A 23,429-nucleotide genomic window follows, 5' to 3' on the forward strand; every position below is an offset into this window, starting at 1 on the left:
CCGGGCCCTCTTCACCGTTGCCTCTTTCCCCGCTCCCCGCTTCCCTTCCCACCCGGCCCGCGGCCTCACCGCTGCTCCGGGCTCAGCAGTGCGCGGTACTCGGCGCAGCGGCCCAGGAAGATGTCCCGCAGCTGTGGGCTGGTGCCCTCCCCGTGCCACGGCGCGGGCGCCCCGCCCTCAGCCAGCAGCGGCAGCAGCAGCAGCAGCAGAAGCTGGAGCAGCCGCGAGGCCGCGCACCCCCGGGCCGCCATCGGTGAACTTCGGTCCCTCCAGTCCCGTGCCTCCTCGACTCCCCTTCTCTCCTTCTACTAAGGCGGCTCCGCAAACTGATGCAGGGCGGGACTCTCGCTCGTCGCAATGACTCTCGCTCGTCGGAGGAAAACCTCGCTGTTTTCCGTTTCCCGTTCCAGTCTATTTCAAGACTGAGCTTGGGGCAGGGTGCGGTGGCTCATGCCTGTAATCTCAGCACTTTGGGAGGCCAAGGAGGGCGGATCGCTTGAGTCTAGGAGATCGAGACAAACCTGAGTAACATATAGGAAACAAACCTCCTCTGTAAAAAAAAAATATAAAAATTAGCCGGTCTTGGTGGTGCGCACCTGTAGTCTCAGCTACCTGCGAGGTTGAGATGGGAGGAGGCTTGACCCCAGGGGATCGAGGCTGCAGCGAGCAGTGATGGCACCACTGCACTCCAGCCCTGGGCGACAGAGTGACACCCTGTCTAAAAAAGTAATAATAAATAAATAATAAAAATAAAAACAGTGAGCTTGGAACATCACCCAGAACAGGACCGGTGCACTGTGGCCCAGGCTAATCTTGACCGGTGGCCTCCGGGAGGGAGCCCCAAAGAAGCCGCGAGGTTAGAGGAGAGGTGAGGAGAGGTGAGTCATCATAGAAGAAAGACTTTTCTGGCTCCAAAGGACAACAACTTTGACAGATGCCCTCTTTCACACCAACCAATAAGTGGTTTTTGTTTGTTTTCAGGAAATAATAACCACAACAACGTGGCAAGCACTTTGCAAGTATAATATTCATTGCTTTCCGCAACACCCTTCCTAGCTAAGTTTATAATTATTCTCACTTTAGCAATGTTTAAACTTAGGGAAGTTAAGCATGTTCGGCCCTCCAGATTTGCGGATTCATCATCCAAATTCAACTAACCACGGATGAGAAACATTTGAGGAAAAAAAGAATGCTTGCCTCTGAACTGAACATGTATGGACTTTTTTTCCTTGTCATCATTCCCTAAATAATACAATGTAATAACTACTTATGTAACAATTACATGGTACTTGATATTATAGGGAATCTGAAGATGATGTGAATTACAGGAGAGGATGTGCAAATACTGTACTACACCATTTAATACAAGGGCCTTGAGCATCTGTGGATTTTGCTGTCCAGGGGGGTCCTGGAACCAGTTCTCCATGGATACCTACTGCCCACTGTAACTTGCTAGAGGTCACAATCTCCCTTCCTGATAGATGCAAAATCCTGGAGACAGTCAGTTTAAGAGAGCCAGTATTAATAGAATACCACGTGGAGGCCCAAGTCCTCAATTCTTAAAGTAATGACAGCAATGAACTTTGAGCGCCTGGCAAGCACTTGATAAACACAAGGGAGGACAGAACAGGTGTTCTGTACTGTTTTATTTGAATCTCTTTCTTTCTATAATCAAAATCTGCTTTCTCCTGTTCAGTTCCTCCTTAAGTTAAATCCACTTTCCAGAGGTATTTTAATCCTTTCAAGTTTTGTTCCTGGTGTTTACTTCCATATTTCTAAATAACGTGTGTGAACACCCAAAATTTGAGACAGGTCTCAGTTAATTTAGAAAGTTTATTTTACAAGGTTGAGGACGCTTGTCCATGACACAGCCTCAGGAGGTCCTGACAACATGTGCCCAAGGTGCTCAGGGCACAGCTTAGTTTTACACATTTTAGGGAGACATGAGACATCAATCAATGTATGTAAGAAGTACATTGGTTCCATCCAGAAAGGCAGGGACAACTCGAAGCAGGGAGGGGGCTTCCAGGTCTCAGGTAGGTAAGAGACAAATAGTTGCCTTCTTTTGAGTTTCTGATAAACCTTTCCAAAGGAGGCCATCAGACTACGCATATATCTCAGTGAGCAGCTGAATGACTTTGAATCGAATGTGAGGCAGGTTTGCCCTGAGCAGTTCCCAGCCTGACTTTTCCCTTTAGTTTAGTAATTTCGGAGCCCCAAGATTTTCCTTTCGTGCATCCCTGGTATGGCTTGTCCCACCAAATCTCATGTTAAATTGTCATCCCCACTGTTGGAGGTGGGGCCTGGTGGGAGGTGATTTGATCATGGGGGTGGGTTTCTCATGAATGGTCTAGCACCATCCCCTTGGTGCTGTTCTCATGATAGTGAGTGAGATCTGGTTGCTTTAAACTGTGTAGCACTGGCAGGGCACCTTGGCTCACGCCTGTAATCCCAGCACTTTTGGAGTCTGGTGCCAGGGGGGTGGGTGGGAATCATGAGGTCAAGGGATCGAGACCATCCTGGCCAACATGGTGAAACCCATCTCTACTAAAAATACAAAAATTATCTGGGTGTGGTGGCGCGTGCTTGTAATCCCAGCTATTCCGGAGGCTGAGACAGGAGAATCGCTTGAACCTGGGAGGTGGAGGGTACAGTGAGCTGAGATATCACCACTACACTCCAGCCTGGTGACAGAGTGAGACTCTGTCTCAAAAAAAAAAAAAGGGGGGGGGGGTGTAGCACCTCCTCCCTCTCTCTCTTGCTCCCTTCGGCCACCATGTAAGACCCCTCACTCCCTCTTTGCCGTCCACCACATTTGGAAACTTCCTGAAGCCTCTCCAGATGCAGAAGCCACTGCGCTTCCTGTACAGCCTGCAAAACTGTGAGCCAATTAAAACTCTTTTTCTTACAAATTACCAGTTTCAGGTATCTATAGCAATGCAAGAACAGACTAATACAATGCCTATATGCTATTTTTTGATGTTTCTGTTTGGGACATTATTACATTTTATTTGTTGTAAACCTCTTGTTTACCCTGGAGGTAATCATTATCTAGAAAGTAACTAGCTTGCTTTCAATATTACAGGCTCATAGGCAGAAGGGACTTGCGTTGTCTCAGATGAAACTTTGAACTGTGGACTTTTGGGCTAATGTTGAAATGAGTTAAGAATTTGAGGGACTGTTGAGAAGGCATGATTGGTTTGGAAATGTGAGGATATGAGATTTGGAGGGGCCAGGGGTGGAATGATATGGTTTGGCTGTGTCCCCACCCAAATCTCATCTTGAATTGTAGCTCCCAGAATTCCCATGTGTTGTGGGAGAGAGCTGGGTGGGGGTAATTGATTCATGGGGGCTGGTCTTTCCTGTGCTATTCTTGTGATAGTGAATTAAGTCTCACAAGATCTGATGGGTGTATCAGGGGTTTCCACTTTTGCTTCTTCCTCATTTTCCTCTTGCTGCTGCCATGGAAGAAGTGCCTTTCACCTCATGCCATGATTCTGAGGCCTCCCCATCCATGCAGAACTGTAAGTCAAATTCACCTTTTTTTTTTTTTTTTTTTTTTTTTTGAGACTGAGTTGCTCTGTGGCCCAGATGGTGTGATCTCAGCTCACAGCAATCTCCGCCTCCCAGGTTCACACCATTCTCCTGCCTCAGCCTCCTGAGTAGCTGGGACTACAGGCACCCACCACCACGCCCAGCTAATTTTTTCTATTTTTAGTAGAGACGGCTTTTCACCATATTAGCCAGGATGGTCTCGATCTCCTGACCTCGTGATCCGCCCACCTCGGCCTCTCAAAGTGCTGGGATTACAGGCATGAGCCACCGCACCTAGCCCAATTAACCCTCTTTTTGTTCCCAGTTTCAGGTATGTCTTTATGAGCAGCATGAAAACAAACTAATACACTAGATCTCACTTCCTCCTCTTTCTTGTTTCATGGAGCACATCTTCCAATAGCTTCTTGAGAAGATACATAGGGACTAAACTTTCTGATATTTTTGCATAAGAATTTGAAATATCATTATCCTACCTTCATACTTAATTGAGAATTTGGTTGGGTTTCTGAGATTTTTGCATAAGAATTCAAAGTATCATTATTCTAACTTCACATTTGATTGAGAATTTGGTTGGGAAGATTTTTGCATTGGAAAGCATTTCCCTTCAAAAATTTGAAGACTGTGTTCCATTGTTTTCTGTGTTGCTGTTGAGAAATCTGAACCCATTTTCCTATTCCTGTTTATTTGACCTTTTTTTGTTGTTATTTGTTTTGTTTTTTATTCTTTGGCCTGTTTTTCCATCTGGAAGTTTTCAGAATTTCCTTCTATTCTTAGGAGTATGAAATTTCAGAGATGAACTTGGGCAAAGGTAGTTGTTTTTCATTGTACTGGACAATCCATGAGCCCTTTTAACTTGCAAACTCATGTCTTTAAATACTGAGATATTTTTTCAATTTTTTGGTAATTTCCCCTCCTCCAAATTTGTTTTCTCTTTCTGAAATTCTTATTACTCATATAGGAATGATTTCCTTGTTAGATTTCCTAGTCTCTAATTTTCTATATTTTCCCCTTCTATTTTTTATTTACTTTGCCTTCTTATACTTTCTTGAATATAAATTTATCATTATCTTACAACTTCTCTATTGATTTTTTAATTTACACTATATCTATATATCTATATATACATATATACAGGTGTGTTCTACCTGTTCAGGTCTTTTTGCTTTTTATAATCTTCTCTTGCTGTTTTGTGAATATTTTTGAGGCTTTTATTACAGATGTAGGTTTTTCATTTTTCTTTTAAATTTTCTTCTGCCAACGTCTGTTTCCTTTGAATGCCATATTTCTATTTTGGTGACTGACTTTAATGTGAGAAGTTTCCCTCAAATAAACTGATGACTTTTGGCTGATTATTTTTACAAACACAGAAAAATATAAGGAACTGTATCAGTTCATTGTCACACTGCTGATAAAGACATACCCGAGACTGCGTAATTTATAAAGAAAAAGAGGTTTAATGGACTCACAGTTCCACATAGCTAGGGAGGCCTCATGATCATGGCAGAAGGCAAAAGGCACGTCTTACCTGGCAGCAGGCAAGAGAGAGCTTGTGCAGGGGAACTCCTCTTTATAAAACCATCAGATCTTGTGAAACGTATTCACTATTATGAAAATGGGAAAGACCCACCCTCATGATTCAATTACCTCCCACCGAGTCCCTCACATGACATGAGGGAATTGTGGGAACTACAATTCAAGATGAGATTTGGGTGGGGATACAGCCATACCATATCAGGCACTAATTAGAAGCAGGCTCAGGCACATGGTTAGAATTTATCAAAGGGTGGGCTGCCCTGTAGGATGAACATACTGCACTTTATCACTAAGAGATCCCTGTCATTTTCTCTTCCACAGTTCATTTTTCCAGAGAGTAATACACCTATTTTTTTTTTTTTTTTTTTTTTTTTTTTTTTTTTTTTTTGAGACGGAGTCTCGCTCTATCACCCAGGCTGGAGTGCAGTGGCCGGATCTCAGCTCACTGCAAGCTCTGCCTCCCAGGTTTATGCCATTCTCCTGCCTCAGCCTCCCGAGTAGCTGGGACTATAGGCGCCCGCCACCTCGCCCGGCTAGTTTTTTGTATTTTTTAGTAGAGACGGGGTTTCACGGTGTTAGCCAGGATGGTCTCGATCTCCTGCCCTCGTGATCCACCCGTCTCGGCCTCCCAAAGTGCTGGGATTACAGGCTTGAGCCACCGCGCCCGGCCTTTTTTTTTTTTTTTTTTGAGACAAAGTCTCGTTCTGTTGCCCAGGCTGGCGTGGAGTGGTGTGATCTCGGCTCACTGCAAGCTCTACCTCCTGGGTTCACACCATTCTCCTGCTTCAGCCTCCTGAGTAGCTGGGACTACAAGCGCCCACCAACACACCTGGCTAAATTTTTATATTTTTTGTAGAGATGGGGATTCACTGTGTTAGCCAGGATGGTCTCGATCTCCTGACCTCGTGATCCACCTGCCTCGGTCTCCCAAAGTGCTGGGATTACAAGCATGAGCCACTGTGCCTGGCCTAATATTCCTATTTTCTACCTGGAAGGATATAAGCCTGGATGCTAGCAATGTGGAGCTGAGTGGGGGAAGGTGGATGGAGGAATCTCACTATTCAGTATAAAGATTTTCACTTATCCCGCCTCTCTCACCACATTTTTAGTAGAAGCTCTGGCCTCAGCAATACCTGGTACCCCACAACCTAGAATCTTTGGTTCATTCTTCAGGAAATATATTGCTGCATAGGATTAGGGAGGGCATTCTTGGACTTCCAACTACTTTTTTGACTTCCAGCCCTACATTCACTCCCACTTCCATCTTAGTGACAGACTGTTCTTCCAATTCCTCTTTCTTTTGAGGGTTCATGGTATCAAACAACTTTCTTCACAGCTTACGTTCTCTTTCCCCACTAGCCAGCTGAGGTTTTGGCCTTCACTGGCCCACTAAATTGTTACCCCTTCTTCATTTTCTTTCCACCATCCCAAATTCTGTTCCTGACAACTCCTCTTCTTTTCTCTTTTCCCTCATGGTTTACTCCTTTTTCATTTTGTTCATATTCATCTTGTTTATTGTAATGTGGGATGAGTTTGTTTTGAGGGAGGAAGTCTTTCATACCTCACAAACCCTCAAAACATGACTTTATCTTGATGTGTGAGGCAACAGGAAATACACAGCACCACTTTTGAAGTATCCTTGCATCTGTCTGTCTATCTATCTGTCTAATCTGAATCTAGCAAACCTTCAGATTTAACTACAGTTTTCAGGAAATATAGGGGATAGAGGGACATGTTAAATGATACCACAGGCAGCCATGCACTGAAACTGGGCTGACAATATTTGACAGATACATTTTCAAAAATGTGTGAGCCATTTGTTAAACACAGTCATAATTAAAAATTAAATTATATAAACTTATAACAAAATAAATTATATTAAAAGCAGGCTGGGTGCGGTGGCTCATGCCTGTAATCCCAGCACTTTGGGAGGCTGAGGCAGGTGGATCACAAGGTCAGGAGATCGAGACTATCCTGGCTAACATGGTGAAAGCCCATCTCCACGAAAAATACAAAAAATTAGCTGGGTGTGGTGGCTGGCAACTGTAGTCCCAGCTACTTGAGAGGCTGAGGCAGGAGAATGGTGTGTAAGCTGAGATCATGCCACTGCACTCCAGCCTGGACTACAAAGCGAGACTCTGTTTCAATAAATACATAAATAAATAAATAAATAAATAAATGCAAAGGTAATAAACATCCAAAATACGCAACTTCTTAATTATTTTACTACATGTTGCTATTATTTATGCTCTTGGGGATATTTATATCTATTTTATTTTTACAGTAGAAATATTATGTAAAGGTGTGCTACTACATATCTTTTCCCAATTCTGCATTCAGTGGCATCATGTTGGTAGCTTGAAATCACTATGGTGGTAGTATTTACATCAAGAAAATCAGAAAATACTACAAAGCAGAGCCCATTCACCCCATCTCAACCCTACCCAGAAATATTATTATATAATTACTAGCACAGCACTGGCTGGAGGTATTGTAATTAGACAAATCCAGAATGTGGAAAATCTTTCAGAACAAATGAACACTTTCTTCAATAATTAAATGTAAAGAAAAAGGAGGGAAACCTAAAAATTAAAAGATAATTACAAGACTAAATAAATGCATTTTGTGAAGTTTGTTTAAATACTAACTTAAACTGTAAAAAAAAAAAATTATGACACAACCAATGAATTTGAATTTTAGACAGTCTAAATATTCAGTAACCGATGTTAAGTTTTTCTAGTTACAATAATGATTTTATGGTATTGTGGTTTTAAAATAGTGCTTATCTTTTAGAAATACACACTGAAACATTTACAGATGGAATTAGGTCTGGGATTAGTTTCAAAATAATCTAGGAAAGGGGAGAATGGTAAGGAATTGTGATATAGATAAATCAAGATTGGCCTTGCATTGATGTTTATCATTATTGGTTGAAAGGTATATGAGAATTGATTATAAAATTCTTTCTACTATTATATATGTTTGAGATTCTCCCTAATAGAAGGTTTTTGGACTTTTAAGGTAGGTATTTCATATCCTTTAATTCAACCATTTTATTGAAAATAAAACAAACATACTGAAAAGTACACAAATCTTAAATGGGTCAATGAATGTTCACAAAAAGAATAACCAGCACCCAGATCAAGAATGACACTCAATACACATACACTGCAAATTACAAAACACTGCTCAGAGAATTGAGAGAACACTTTGGGAGGCTGAGGCAGGCAGATCACTTGAGGTGAGGAGTTCAAGACTAGCCTGGCCAACATGGTGAAACCCCATCTCTACTAAAAATACAAAAATTAGCTGGGTGTGGTGGCACACACCTATAGTCCCAGCTACTTGGGAGGCTGAGGCAGGAGAATCACTTGAACCCATGAGACCCAGGTTGCAGTAAGCTGAGATCACACCACTGCAGTCTAGCCTGGGTGACACAGTGAGACCCTGTCTCTTAAAAAAAAAAAAAAAGAAAGAGAGAGAGAAAGAATTGAGGGAAGACTTGACTACTCTGAGAGATATATCACTTTCATGGATTGGGAGACTCAATACTGTTACAATGTAAAGTTTCTCCATATTGATCTTTAGATTCAGTGCAATTGCAATCAAAATCCCAAATATTTAAAAAAAAAAATAGAAATTGAAAAGCACATTTAAAAAATTACATGGGGGGGCGTGCCCAAGATGGCCGAATAGGAACAGCTCCAGCCTCCAGCTTCCAGCGTGAGCGACACAGAAGATGGGTGATTTCTGCATTTTCAACTGAGGTACCGGGTTCATCTCACTGGGGCATGTCAGACAGTTGACGCTGGTCCATGGGTGCAGCCCGATCAGCAAGAGCTGAAGCAGGGCGAGGCATTGTCTCACATGGGAAGCACAAGGGGGAAGGGAATTCCTTTTCCTAGCCAAAGGAAATTGAGACACACAACACCTGGAAAATCAGGTAACTCCCACCCTAATACTGCGCTTTACCAAGGGTCTTGGCAAACGGCACACCAGGAGATTATATCCCACACCTGACCCAGAGGGTCCCACGCCCATGGAACCTCCCTCATTGTTAGCACAGCAGTCTGAGATCTAACTGCAAGGCTGCAGTGATGCTGGGGGAGGGGCGCCCACCATTGCTGAGGCTTAAGTAGGTAAACAAAGCCACCAGGAAGCTCGAATTGGGTGGAGCCCACCACAGCTCAAGGAGGCCGGCCTGCCTCTGTAGACTCCTCCACTGGGGACAGGTCATAGCTAAACAAAAAGCAGCAGAAACCTCGGCAGAGGTAAATGCCTCCGTCTGACAGCTTTGAAGAGAGCAGTGGATCTCCCAGCATGGAGGCTGAAATCTGAGAATGGACAGACTGCCTGCTCAAGTGGGTCCCTGACCCCTGAGTAGCCTAACTGGGAGACATCCCCCACTAGGTGCAGACCGACACCTCACACCTCACACGGCAGGGTACACCCCTGAGACCAAGCTTCCAGAGCAAGAATCAGGCAGCAACACTCGCTGTTCAGCAATATTATATCTCCTGCAACCTCTGCTGCTGACACCCAGACAAACAGGGTCTGGAGTGGATCTCAAACAAACTCCAACAGACCTACAGCTGAGGGTCCTGATTGTTAGAAGGAAAACTAGCAAACAGAAAGGATACCCACACCAAAACCCCATCAGTACATCACCATCATCAAAGACCAAAGGCAGATAAAACCACAAAGATGGGGAAAAAGCAGTGCAGAAAAGCTGGAAATTCAAAAAATCAGAGCACATCTCCCTATCCAGATTGCAAAAGATGCCAAAGCTAAGAGATCCACTGTAAGGAAAACATGCTGTGGCGAGAAAGCCAACAATGTGGCTGCACATCCTTCTTTAAAAAGTTTTTGAATTTTAAATTGTAGTAAAATATACACAATATGAAATTTATTATCTTAACTATTTGTAAGTGTGGATAAGTCTTTTGCTGCTGCTTAGGAAGCACAAAAGATTACAGTATTCTGATACACAGAGGGCTCTTTGAAGAGGCATGTGACTCACAAACCACCTCAACCAATCTCAGCACAAGCCCCAAGTAGAGCTAGGATTATTCAGGAAACATCTGTTGAGGAGCCTCTCTCTCAATGGAGTGAATCCCTATGACTCACAATGTTTTGTTTACCAATAGAAACACTGTGAAATTCGACTAAAAGAGACAGAGTGGTTGAAATGAAAGAAGACAATCGAGCTCCCTAAATTCTACCAGCAGGAAATGGGCTGATAAAACTATTCAGTAGCAGACATGTGGTACTCCACATTAAAAAGGATGGCTCTGAGGGTTGGAGCCCCAGGTACAGAGGGCAGGTGTAGGAGCCACAGCTATTCCCAGGCTTAGTAACCTAATGGAGTTTGCCCATGGGACTTTGAAAGGGATTGGCTGTTTTCTTTTTGGCTTTCATTTTCTCCCTTTTTGAATGGGAACGTCTATGACTGTTACCGTATTTCTGTCCCACTACTGTTTTAGAGCACAGAACTTGCTTTCTAGTTTCACAGGTCCTTAGATATAAAACTTTGCCCCAGAATAGATTTATACTCAGAACTGCACCCATATCTAATTTAGATACAAGATTTGGGACTCTTTAGTTGAAACTTAGATGAGATTTGCACTTAAGCTGATGCTATAATGGGTTAAGATTTATGGGGACCTTAGGATGGGTGAATGTATTTTTCACATGGGATGGATGAGTCTTTGGGGACCAGAGGGTGGACTACAGTAGGCTTAATAATGGCCTCCCCAAAGATGTCTACATCCTACTCCCTGAAACCCATGAATATTACCTTACATGGTAAAAGAGATTTTACAAAGGAGACACAGAAACACACAAACCTCTGGATCAGAGACACAATTTCTTATTTACAATAAAAACAGCAGCCAGAGGCCGGGCACGGTGGCTCACGACTGTAATTCCAGCACTTTCGGAGGCCAAGGCAGGTGGATCACGAGGTCAGGAGATCGAGACCATCCTGGCTAACACAGTGAAACCCTGTCTCCACTAAAAATACAAAAAAAAACTAGCCAGGCATGGTGGCAGGCACCCGTAGTACCAGCTGCTCTGAAGGCTGAGGCAGGAGTATGGCGTGAACCCAGGAGGCGGAGCTTGCAGTGAGCTGAGATCGCGCCACTGCACCCCAGCCGGGCGACAAAGCCAGACTCCACCTCAAAAAAAAAAAAAAAAAAAAAAACAAAAAAAAACACACACACAACAGCAGCCAGAGTAGCATTGTGTGTGTTCCCCATGCTCCAATTCCTGTAATGTAATACACTAAGGGCCAGGTGTTACCTCTGCGTGGAGTGGGTTGCACTACAAAAGAGGAGCCCCAAATTTTAAGTTTCTAGGCTTTTATAGGGCTGCTGACATGTCTGCCCATCTTCTCCAGAGAGATTACTCATTATTTCTGGAATGTTGGCAAATTCACCTCCTGGTGTGAGAAAAGAGAAGGCTTTATCTTTACTTCCCTGGGATGTGTTTACGGGAGGTGCTATCTCTAGCTTCACTATCCTGGAATGTTTCCTTTATACATTCTTAATTTGGATGTGAACACGGTCAAACACGGGATTCAGACTGTGCAGAAATACGAGCTATTCACAGAGAATTGTTTTTCAACACTTTATTTCAAGCATCAAAAAAGAAAAAATCAATTACCTTCAATAGAATAGAAAATCTGAAAAATTAAATAAGGCTAGGCATGGTAGCAGATGGAAAGGTATTGCTACCCTGTATGATTTTAATGAGAATGACCATGCCAAATGATATCACCCAGTGGGATAACGGAGTACACAGAGAAGCAGAGGTTGAAATTAGTTTGAAGACTATGTTGTATATTACACAATATACATTGCTTAAGCATCAGCAACAATGTGAAGAAGCAACATCAATGTCATTTCTGGATGGTTACAGAAGTTATGTCAAAGTTAGATTTCTGAAAGTAAAAAAGGCAAAGAAAATTGCCACATATTTAATAATTACTCTTGGGAATGACTGCAAATTAGAGATGTTAGGTATTATTGATTCATGTATTCTTTAGCAAATGTATATTGAATACACACTATGTATCAGGCAAATGGACATCATCTCCCCCACTATGGAAGACTAGTAATCAAATAATTACAAATTATATACTCCAAGGTGGCAGAATGACAATTAGCAATCAAAATTATTACATATTATATACTACAAGGAAAACAAATAAATAAAATAATGGAGGATTTACCCTAGGGTGGTCAGAAAAGGTTTTTTTTAGGGAAGTAACATTTAATTTTTTTGAGACAGGGTTTCACTCTCTTGCTCAGGCTGGACTATAAGTGGTGCAGTCACAGATGACTGCAACTTCAAACTCCTGAGCTCAAGCGACCCTCCTGCCTCTGCCTCCCGAGTAGCTGGGACTACAGGTGTGCACCACCAAACCTGGCTTATTTTTTAAAAAATTTTAGTAGAAACAAGGTCTCACTATGTTGCCCAGGATGGTCTTGAACTCCTGGGCTCAACTGATCCTTCTGCCATGGCCTGCCGAAGTGCTGGGATTACAGGTCTGAGCCACCATGCCCAGTGAGGGGAAAGTAACATTTAATTCACTTATCCTAAGCATTTAAAATAGTGACCAGAGTGTTTATTAAAACCTAGCTCAGATCATTTCTCTCCTTTGCTTAAACCCTTCAACTGTTCTCTAGTCCACTGACAAAAGCCAGAGGCCCAATAATGGTCTTCAGAACCCTTCATGGTTTGGTTCCCCAATACTTCCCTGATCTTCCTTTTTACTACTCTTTCTGTAGCACTTAATAGCTTCTACATATTATAAAGCTTATTTATTAGGTTTATTTTCAATTTCTCCTTGCCAGGATATAAACTCTACTAGGGAATTATCTGTTTTGCTCACTTTTGTATCCCAAATGTCTCTGGAATAATTCCTGGCCTCTAACAGAAATTCATTAAATTTTTGTTCAATGAACATAATTTTATTAAATACAACCAAAATTAAAACAAAAGTATCACAATGTTATAGTACCATTTAAATATAACATAGAAAAATACTACAAAATAAGAAATGCAAAAACAAAAACTAGGTAAGATTTTATTTACTATGATGGGTGTGCTTGCCTGTTCATAAGTTCATTCCAGTCTGGAACACAGGAAGATAATGCTACCCGCATAGCTGCTGCACTATTTAGCCCATTTCTTTCCTTTGTTTTGAACTGGGTTAAGATGGAAAACCCTAGTTCACACAAACTAGTTGTTGTGAATGGTAGTAATAGTAGGACACTCTTTCTACTTAACAATGGAAAGTCTTCCTTTACCTTAATCCAAAATGCTGATAAACTTAAGGTCTCATAATCATTCTTCAATGTATATGAAGAACTAAGCTGCAATAATTCACTCTCTTCTTCAGGCACCAAGTTTAGCTCAATTATTGATTCAGGGTTTCGAAAAGCAAATGGATCTTTTACCCAACTGTTTTCCCTTAATGTTTCAAATTTTTCTTCTGGAAAGAAATGGTTAAAAGTTTGAGATAGAGAAGTGAGATGCAACAATATCTCTAATTTTATTTCTTTCAAAAGGTTTTCATTAATAATATTCTCTTCAATATGCTGCAAAAATCTTGGAAACATGTAGTAGCTAGGACGATTACTTTTAAGTCTTACTTGCCATAACAATAATGTCTTTCGAAATCCCTGAATACGTTCAACATGTTGGAATACATCACTGTTTTTCCCCTGTAGTTTTAAACTCAGTTCATTAAGAATGCTAAAAATATCAGTTAAATATGCCAATTTTGTTACCCAAGTATCATCTTCAAAAATATTTGCCAAATGAGATTTTTTTTCAATGAGAAAAAAGTGAATCTCATTCCTGAGCTCATAAACCCTGCTTAGTATTTTCCCTTGAGACAACCAGCGAACTTTGGTATGATAAAGTAAGTGGGTATGGTTAGTTCCAATCTCTGAACAAAATGTTTCAAGAAGCCGGCTATTCAATGAGCTTCCTTTAATAAAATTAACAACTTTCACTGCATTTTTCAATACTTCCATGAGAGACTGTGGAATTTCTCTGGATGCTAAACCTTCACGATGTATAAAACAATGATTCCACACAGCAACATTATTAGTAACTTCTAGTAATTTTTTAATTACTCTACTATGTTTTCCAGTTATGGTTGCTGTGCCATCACTTGTAATTCCTTTACAGTTTTTCCAGTTTAATTTATATTGGCCAACTATGTGCCTTTCTAATTCTGTAAAAATATCTAATCCACTTAGGTGTGAGGTTAAATTTAAAAAACACAAAAAATCCTCCATAAAATCATCTTGCCACGCGTATCTGACATAAACTAAAAGTGTCGTGCAGCTTCCAATATCAGTGCTTTCATCAAGCTGGATTGCAAAATCTATACCAGACTGTAACCGAGTAATAAGCATTGTTTCTAAATGTTCTGCAATAGTACAAATTCGAAGAGATACTGTGTTATCATTAGGTATAGTTTTTAATTTATCAGCGGATTTATCATCAAATATTGTACGCACCATATCCAAACACGCTGGAAGAATAATTTTTTCAGCAGCTGTGTTAGCTATTTTCTCTTTTGCCACACGATATGCAACTAAATATGATGATAATAAGGCTTTCTCACTAACAGTAGAACAACTAAGAAATTGTGTTGATAACTTTACGTCTTTTTTCTTTCTTTGAAAATATTCAAGAGGCTTATCAATAAGTTCAGCATGCTGAGTTTCTAAGTGCCTTTTTAATTTTGAAGGTTTTAAGCTTTCATTTGCAAGAATATTATTACAAATAACACACTGAGGTCTGTCATTTTCAAAGGGTTTTTCACATTTGATAAAGCCGTATTTTAAGTAATCTTCATTATAACGTCTTGCACTTACTTTTTTCTTTTTGAAATGCGGCTCAAATGAACTTGAAGTTTGCAGACTGGAGTCAGTATTTTTCTCAATATTGTCACTATTCACAATTCCAGATTCAACAGATGAACTTGAACATGCTTCTGTGTATTTCACTTCACTATTCCTCTTTCTTTTAATAAAGAAATGATCCATTTTAATAGCAATTTGTTCCCGTTTGATTAAAATGTTATAATTGGCATTAACTCAAAAAAGAATAAAAAAATATATAGTCTAAATAACATATTTTTAAAAACTACCCTCAAAGTTTGCAATTGAATCTCAACTGAATATCTGACTTCACAACTAGTTGCAAGTAATTATAATATAAAATGTGACTGTAAAACATTAACCTTGCTATTATAAAAATCAAGCAAGACACCCCTGAATAAATGACTGAAAACCATTTCTTAGCCAATATACATTCTATTCATCATATCCCCTCCATCAAATAACCCTCTCACATATTGAAATTGAACTCAGCATTCCTTGTAATGTGCACAATTCAGGCAAAGGATTCATGCAAAACACTTTGGTATTTTACATTTTATTTTGTTTTTTTTAAAAAAAGTTCATTGTGACTCACAGAATTGATTTCATGCCTCACTAATGGGTCTCACATATACTGTGAAAAACACTGATATAGAGACATTTTGTGCCTTTGCTGTGTTGGTACCTTGAGTATGTCTGCTTGATGATGAAAGAGACTAGCTGATCTGCTAGACTGTTGACTTGTATAAGAACATCTTGAAGTGGTGGGAATTTATCTTAGATTTTCATTCCTGAATCATTTTTATGGTCTGATCTAGTGAGGAGCCAATGAGGTTTTCCATGGCTAGGTCAAATATCGGGTTGGAGCTGATGGTATATTTTTATGGAACTTTCCTGGAATGCATCCTTGACCTGGGAATAAGACCAGAGATTAGACATTAAAGAATCACAGTACAAAGTAATATCACTGCCAGCTATGGGGGCCTTTATGATATCCGAGATCATGGATGGTGAGGCAAAAAGTCTATAGCTCTCTTTATCACTATCTTATATTGGCTTAGGCCTATTTCTGTAAGGCAAACCACTTTGAGATTGGTAAACAGAAAAACAGTAACAGTAAAACCCAGAAGTTGGCATCAGGAGTTGGAAAGTATATTAGCAAAACAGAATACAGCAAGCCATGAAGGACTATAGCTTATTCACCATACATACTTCCTTTTTGCTTGGCCGCACCTATCTTGGTCATGCCTGCCTCGGTAGTGCTGCACTGCTCTCTTGGATCATGGTATATTTCAGTCTTATGACCGTAACAGTAGTTTCAACTTTTCCTTATACACTTTTCCATCAAATTACCTCAAATTTTTTGGGAGGGGTGCAGTCTTACATTTACTGTAGTGTTTATTAAAAATTCAACATGTCTTAACTGTGTTAATACTGTATGTTTATTATGACTGTTTACATTAATTGTATTTTCTTATTTTTGTATTGTTAATGATCTGGTATCTAGGTGGTTCCTCGATGACTGCAGAGGTACTACCTCTCCCAGGGTTAGCTAATTCCTATGCAAACTAACCAGTCCAGAATCCCCCCACCCCTAACACAGACATCTTGGGTTCTTATACTCCTGGCCAATATTGCCCTGTCCTAATCACTCCAGGACCAGCTACCAGGCAACTAGGGATATCCCCTGTGCCCCAAGTCAGCCAAAATTATTTAAACTCGCCAATTTTAATACTGTTCAGGCCTGCTTATCCAGTTTTGCCCATCCCTTCCTAAGAAAACCGAATAAAGGCTTTCCTGCAGCTTCCTTGTACTTCCTCTCCCCACTGACCCTGCTGCTTCTAGGTATGGTACCCTTGCATGGTGTAAGGTGCTATGCTTCCTGTTTCTAGGGATCCAGGAGTATAAAAATTTCTTCTTTCATGATAATCATTTTCACATCTACATCTCTTACCATATCTGACTAAAATAAATCCTGGGTACATTTAAAAACACTGTTATTTTGTGTTATTGGTCTAGTTACAAAGTTGTATAGTTTGGCCCTAAACCTCTTTTTCCTGATCAGTTTTTACCTTTTAATACAATTATTTTGCAGACCATGAGTTCTTCTAGGAAATCAAAGTCCTAAATGCTTTAATGATGGTTAAATAGCTAGAGATTTATTACATATGGCACCTGATTGTACCTTAAAAGGTGTGCAGCTCGGAGAGAATTCAGGACCTGGTAGATGCGTTTGACTTAATCTTGGTTAGATGCTTCCTTGAAAGATGACGTTACAAATTCTGAACCTTGGCTGGAAAGGGACAAAGCTTTTCTTATTAGGTTTTATGTCCTCTGCCAAAGACAATAGCAGGACTAAAGAGTTTATGGTACATATGTCTTGGATGTCCCAGCACAGTGGGTGGTCATCAATATATTAGACCAGAACTACACTGCTGAAAGCAAATGCATCTAGATCTCTTTTTAATGCATAAGAAAAGTTGAAGGGCAATACACAGCCTTGAGGCAGTCTAAACCAGATAAACACCTGCCTGAAAGGGAATATTGACTCTTTCTTCCATAGTTAGAAGTTCATATAAGGATGCTAACATGTTTTAATGCTTCAACTTTCCCCCAAGAAACCTCAAACTACTACAATTTTGTCCTTCTGCCATCTCTCCCTATTTATCATATATAGCTCAAGAAAAAGTGCTAAACAAAACATGCTAAACAAAACGTGCTACAAAGTCTTTTGTTTGACTTTCTTTACTTACATCTCTGAAAGCAGCTTTAATGAGAAGCCAGAGGAATTTTAGGGGAGAAGTTCAAACCTGAGGTTCTGGCCTAACCACAAGTTCCGGAACTTTACTTTAAATAGACATTCTCAATTAGTACTCAATGTAAATCAGAGCATGTTCATACCCCAACACGATCAAGTACACCAGTGTGATTCCATAACTCAGGTGGGTTCTGCTGGTCAAAAACAACAAAGACTACAAATGTGTACACTGATGCTTAAAATGTGTGCACTGAAACTGGCTCCTGTGGCTACATGGCAACATTTCCAAGTAATAACTTCATTCAGCTATCCATCTATTTAGCCTCCCTTAAGAATTACAATTAAGGTAATCAAATATTTGTAGTTGAAAGTTTCCCATACACCAAGGTGTACTAACATGGTCATATGATTGAGGTTAGTGATTTTCCACTAATAAATCTTATCTACTTATTCCTAGAATAGTGCTTGCTGTATGGTAGTTACTCAACGTATTTGAAAGAATGAGAAAATTAATGACACCTGTAGTAAACTGTACAATGTACATTCTATTTTTATCACAGTCAGTAACAAATAAGTTATCCAACTATATTTGGACAATTTGGAAATATGTAAGACAAAGGCTAATACAACATATTATTTAAAAAAGGATTGTCGAAGATTCTATTTCATAATAAACTGCTTATATTAAGAAATAGTAGAAACAAAGATCCTATAAAAACATACATGTAAATTTAGATTTAGCTTTTAAAGCTTAGAACCTAAATCTACCTGAAAAAAAGAAACATACATTAAAAAGTATCTTATTTTTACATTACTCTATATATGGATCATTATTCTCTTAGAAGCAATTGTCTTTTAACCATTCCATTCTTTCATATTCTTACTTTACATGTTTCAATGCCCCCTTGAAAGTTTATAACACTAGTTCAGTTACTATTGTATTAAAAAGTTATTTTTAAAGGGTTTACTCTCCCTCCTAAATCAGACAGTTCACCTACTACTGTCTATATATCGTAGTAGTATATAGCAGTGGCAGTATATTAGGGAACAGATCTCGTAGATGTGGTGATGAAAGCATGGGGAAGTTCTTTTTTAACTGAATAGGATGCGAGGTATCATCTAAGCAAGAGGCCCAAGTAGAAAATGTTCCAAGTTTGTCAGAAGAAAACATGAAATATTAATAATTGTTTAGGAATGTGATAATATGATGGACTAGGAGAATGTTTTAAGATTTTTAGTCTGCCGGGCGCGGTGGCTCAAGCCTGTAATCCCAGCACTTTGGGAGGCCGAGACGGGCGGATCACGAGGTCAGGAGATCGAGACCATCCTGGCCAACACGGTGAAACCCCATCTCTACCAAATATACAAAAAATTAGCGGGCGATGTGGCGGGCGTCTGTAGTCCCAGCTACTCGGGAGGCTGAGGCAGGAGAATGGCGTAAACCCGGGAGGCGGAGCTTGCAGTGAGCCGAGATCGCGCCACTGCATTCCAGCCTGGGCGACAGAGCAAAGACTCCGTCTCAATAAAAAAAAAAAAAAAGATTTTTAGTCTGGCGGGTTGTCTTCCTTGCTTAATGCAATGATTGTTGTTATAATGTTTGATAGTCTAAAATTCCCTGTCACTAATCTTTTATATCCTAAGATATATCTCTAGTGTGCTGTATCATCTTCCGAAAATACAGCTCTAATCAGCTTCTTCATAACTGGAAAAGCATTTAATGGCACCGAGCTTGTGTAACGTCTTCAGGATAATATCCTCTAAGGTTAAGCCTCATCTTTTCAGGTTTCTCCTCCATCACATGATCTCCATACATTCCACATTTCAGTGCTAAAAGTATGGAAATTCTTTAAATAGTTCATGCACTTTCATGTCTCTGCTTCTGGCTACTATTCCCTTTGCCTGGAATACTCTTGTTGGGTCATACGAAGTCCTATTTATTCTTTTTTACTTAGTTCAGATGCTACAGCAGTCATACATTCAACTAACATTTAGCTACCTACAGTCCTAAAGTATGTCAGACACTGGAGATACTTAACAGTGACATATTAAAATAACAGAATATCCGTTCAGCTATTAAGATGAATGAGGTGGAGTTACACAACACTGACAAATCTCAAAAACATTATGTAAAACAAGCTAGCTGCATAAAGATGTACACATTACTGATTGCATAAAGGTGGTTGGGAGAGTGGTTTCCTTGGGCAAAAGAGAAGAGAATGAGATGGGGCAGAGCTGACAAAGGACTTCAATCACTTAATATAATGATTTATTTCTCCAGTTCAGTGGTGAGTACACATGTATTACAGTTTCGTGTTTACCTTTTGTCTGTCTAAAATCGTCTATATTAAAAAAGGATTTATAAGGCTGGATACCTTCCTGAAGGCACTGCAAAACTGTCATACAGCCACTAACTTAAAATTACCTTCCACCTCTTGCATTTCCCTTTGTTTCCTGTTTTGATATTGCGCACACATTAGTTAGTACACTAGGCCTTAAGAGTGGAAACTGCCAGGTACCAGCTTTAGCTAGATTAAAACATGACCCTCTTCCCAGGAGACTCCTGACCGGTTTTCTCGTCCTCCAGGTACCCAACTAGGATTCCAAAGAACTTTGGCCTGAACCCCTCGGCCGACCCTAGCATAATCGCCCTTCAGGCCCGGATTGCTGCTGCTCTCACCTTCCCTCAATTCATATGGGGGGCAAAACAAGACTGTATTTCCCCGCAACGAACCCTGGAGTGTTTCGCTTTAGCGGACTCCGGTCCACTCCCATCAGAGGTTGTCCTTCTTTCGCCTCACCTCCAGCCCAGACGCAGCAACCTGGCCGGGCCCAGCGCCGCAAACCTCAGGTCTCTACAGCGGAGGTGCACCTCGACTCTCCCCACAATTCCCTCCGCAACACCACTTCCGGCTTACCTCACAAATTCCACATTCCAGCCGGAAAGACCTGGGTAGGCCTTCTGCGCATGCGTAAGACCGGGGCGGCGTCCGGGAGTCGAGAGAGCCGGCGGTGCAGGCTCCACTTTTCCACTTCCCTACACAGTGCCGGCAGTCTCGCGGGATTTCCTCCTCTCGCGGGAGTTATTTGAATGCCTGAGCGGTAAAGACTCCCTAGGGGCCTGGAGGGGGGAGTGCTCTCTGACAAGAAGCCTGAGGAGACGCCGCGGAGAGCTCTGCCTCTAGGTTGGTGGGCGGGTCGGCTGTAGCTGAACGCGGACAGGATTTGTCCGGACAGAGTCCCAGAGCCATGGGAGCGAAAAGAGACTGCTGCGGATTAAGAAGACCTTTCGGCTGGCGCAGCAGCCGCACCACAACCAGGGGAAGCTGGTGGTGGCGCTGAATCGCTCCTGCCGCGGGTAAGCGCTCCCGGCCCGCGCCCGCCCCAGCCCGGAGCTGGTGGGGCCAGGACGCTGGTTCATACACTCCAAGGTGATTTTCAGTCTTTGTGGAAGAGTTAGAGAATTTTGAACTTTGATATCGTTTCACCTATTTACTTCTTTAGAGAATAGCATTGTGTTTAATAATCATAGTATTAGTGTGCGACTCTTTCAGTTAGCAGGTCATTGGTTTTTTAACATAAACCTGCATTTCATTACATAGGTTTAAATATGTATGTATATTTCTGTCCTCTAATGATTGTAACAAAGCATATTTCTTGGTCATTAACAAGATAGATTCGTGCGAATAAGTGCATTTTTGTCACAAACCAAGTATTTTTCTGGTTGAGATATATATATATTTATGTGTGTACATATATATGAAACAAAATATATAAAGGAGAATATATATATTCTTATATATTTATAATATATACTCCTTTATTTTTTGGTTTGACATATATGTCATACATATGGTTTTTTTTAAATTCTACCTTAAAGAAGCAGGGAAACAAATGTTAGATACAGAAACTTGAATTTCAACTCTGAAACTTAATGCGACTTTATCAGCATTTCTCTTCCTCAAGCTACTTACTTCTTGTAGGATTACACAATCAAATGTTTTAAAAATTTTGATTCTCCCACTGGATTTTTTTTTTTTTTTTGAGACGGAGTCTCACTCTCGTCCAGCCTAGAGTGTAGTGGCACAACCTCGGCTCACTGCAACCTCCGCCTCCCAGTTCAAGCGATTCTCCTGCCTCAGCCTCCCGAGTGGCTGGGATTACAGGTGCCCACCACCACGCCCGGCTGATTTTTGTATTTTTAGTAGAGACGAGGTTTCACCATATTGGCCAGGCTGGTCTCAAACTCCTGACCTCAGGTGATCCATCCGCCTGGGCCTCCCAAAGTGCTAGGATTACAGGGGTGAGCCACCACACCCAGCCTCTCCCACTGGATTTTTAAAGCTTTTAATCAAAAGATTAGCAAATATTTATTTTACATGGCTCAAACTACATGAAAAGAAATGCAGCGAGAAACACTTCCTAGTCCCTGTACAGTACCATTCCTAATAGTCTTCAACGGGTAATCATTTTAAATTAGTTTCTTGTTTATCCTTCCGGTCTTCATGCAGAGATACAAGCAGATGAGAATATACAGTCTCATTTCACTCGGTCTGTCCTTCAATATTTTCTGCACTGTTTATGTTTTTTTTTTTTTTTTCCCGTTTTACTGTATATTCTGGATATTCCTCCTTATCAGTATTCAATTAAACTTATTTTTTCTGTCACTCCATTTTGTAGATATACTCCAGTTTATACAGTAAATCACACATAGGTGGACACTTGGCGTTGTTTCCAGTCTTTAGATATTAGAAACAATTCTTCAGTGAATACATGTCATTTCTACATTTGCAGGGGTAACTGTCAGATTCTGAAAAGAATTAAAGAATTGCTGGATCCAAGAGGAAATGTGTTTGCAAATATGATAGATATTTACAGTTGCCCTTCATGGAGTGATCCGTTCTACACTCCTATCAGCAGAGAAGAGAATGAGAGGTATTGCTTTTTTTCTGTGGGGGAGGGGTGTGGGATTGGAAAGAACAGGAATATAATTGGGATTTTTTGATAGATAAGTAAAATCCTGAAAAGTTTGGGAATATGAATTAGAATGATAAAATGTCTAACAAAAATAAATCGTTGTGTGATAGGCTTAATTTTAAAAAGCAGTGTTGAATTGGGACCATTGGGTGTTGGGTTTTTTCTTTTTCTTTTTTTGTTCCTGAACTGTACCTTTAGCACATTTCTCTAGATAGATTCAAGGATGTTTAGAAAAATCAAAATCTCTTGTGATCAAAATCTGTGCCACCTTGCTCCATGACAGAAGCAATTCAAAAACAAGAGACTTGGGTAAATATTACCCAGGTTTATTTTCCTCAGTTTTTTCTACTGGATGGATAATTAATAATTATTAAAGAGTAGAGATTTTAGCCGGGCACGGTAGCTCACGCCTGTAATCCCAGCACTTTGAGAGGCCGAAGCGGGTGGATCATGAGATCAGGAGATCCTGACCAACATGGTGAAACCCTGTCTCTACTAAAAATACAAAAATTAGCTGGATGTGGTGCCTGCTACTCAGGAGGCTGAGGCAGGAGAATCGCTTGAACCCAGGAGGCAGAGGTTGCAGTGAGCCAAAATCACACCACTGCACTCCAGCCTGGTGAGAGTGAGACTCCGTCTCAAAAAAAAAAAAAAAAAAAAAAAAAAAAAAAAGAGTAGAGATTTTAGTTTGGTAAAAAATTGTTAAG

At 40.6% G+C, this 23,429-nt stretch overlaps 2 protein-coding genes and 1 long non-coding RNA gene across 13 annotated transcripts in view; 1 reads left to right on the forward strand and 2 right to left on the reverse strand.

Annotated features, from left to right (window-relative positions):
• The window catches only part of BST1 (bone marrow stromal cell antigen 1), a 32,190-nt gene extending 31,785 nt beyond the window's left edge, over nt 1–405 (reverse strand). The window contains exon 1 of one of the 2 annotated variants that reach the window (XM_010358122.2): nt 70–405. In XM_010358122.2, coding sequence (XP_010356424.1) covers nt 70–251 — 182 coding nt within the window. In that variant the 5' untranslated portion in view covers nt 252–405. The remainder of the gene's footprint in view (nt 1–69) is intronic. The other variant, XM_030923343.1, reaches the window with a different exon arrangement.
• Nucleotides 366–20,781, reverse strand: FAM200B (family with sequence similarity 200 member B). 10 transcript variants are annotated; one of them, XM_030923330.1, is made up of 3 exons: nt 20,547–20,677; nt 13,401–15,902; nt 366–502 (listed from the first exon to the last, which is right to left on the reverse strand). In XM_030923330.1, exons 2-3 carry the CDS (start codon nt 15,153–15,155, stop codon nt 449–451), a joined length of 1,809 nt encoding a protein of 602 aa, XP_030779190.1. In that variant the 5' UTR covers nt 15,156–15,902; nt 20,547–20,677; the 3' UTR covers nt 366–448. The 10 variants fall into 10 exon arrangements, with proteins under 10 accessions (XP_030779190.1, XP_030779199.1, XP_030779161.1 ...); XM_030923339.1 differs by having other exon boundaries at nt 446–550; XM_030923301.1 differs by lacking the exon at nt 366–502 and adding an exon at nt 17,176–17,283 and having other exon boundaries at nt 11,702–15,902; nt 20,664–20,781.
• On the forward strand, nt 19,956–23,169 carry LOC115894821. Its single transcript, XR_004055011.1, has 3 exons — nt 19,956–20,033; nt 20,333–21,176; nt 22,540–23,169. It is a non-coding gene; the product is annotated as an uncharacterized LOC115894821 (long non-coding RNA).
• Nucleotides 23,170–23,429: the final 260 nt, after the last annotated feature.

The sequence above is a fragment of the Rhinopithecus roxellana genome, chromosome 2 (genome assembly GCF_007565055.1).
Source record: "Rhinopithecus roxellana isolate Shanxi Qingling chromosome 2, ASM756505v1, whole genome shotgun sequence".
Lineage (NCBI taxonomy): Eukaryota > Metazoa > Chordata > Mammalia > Primates > Cercopithecidae > Rhinopithecus > Rhinopithecus roxellana.

Excerpts from the sequence above, each read along its gene's own strand:
- FAM200B (XM_030923301.1), bottom strand. The coding sequence starts at position 15,155 with ATGGATCATTTCTTTATTAAAAGAAAGAGGAATAGTGAAGTGAAATAC.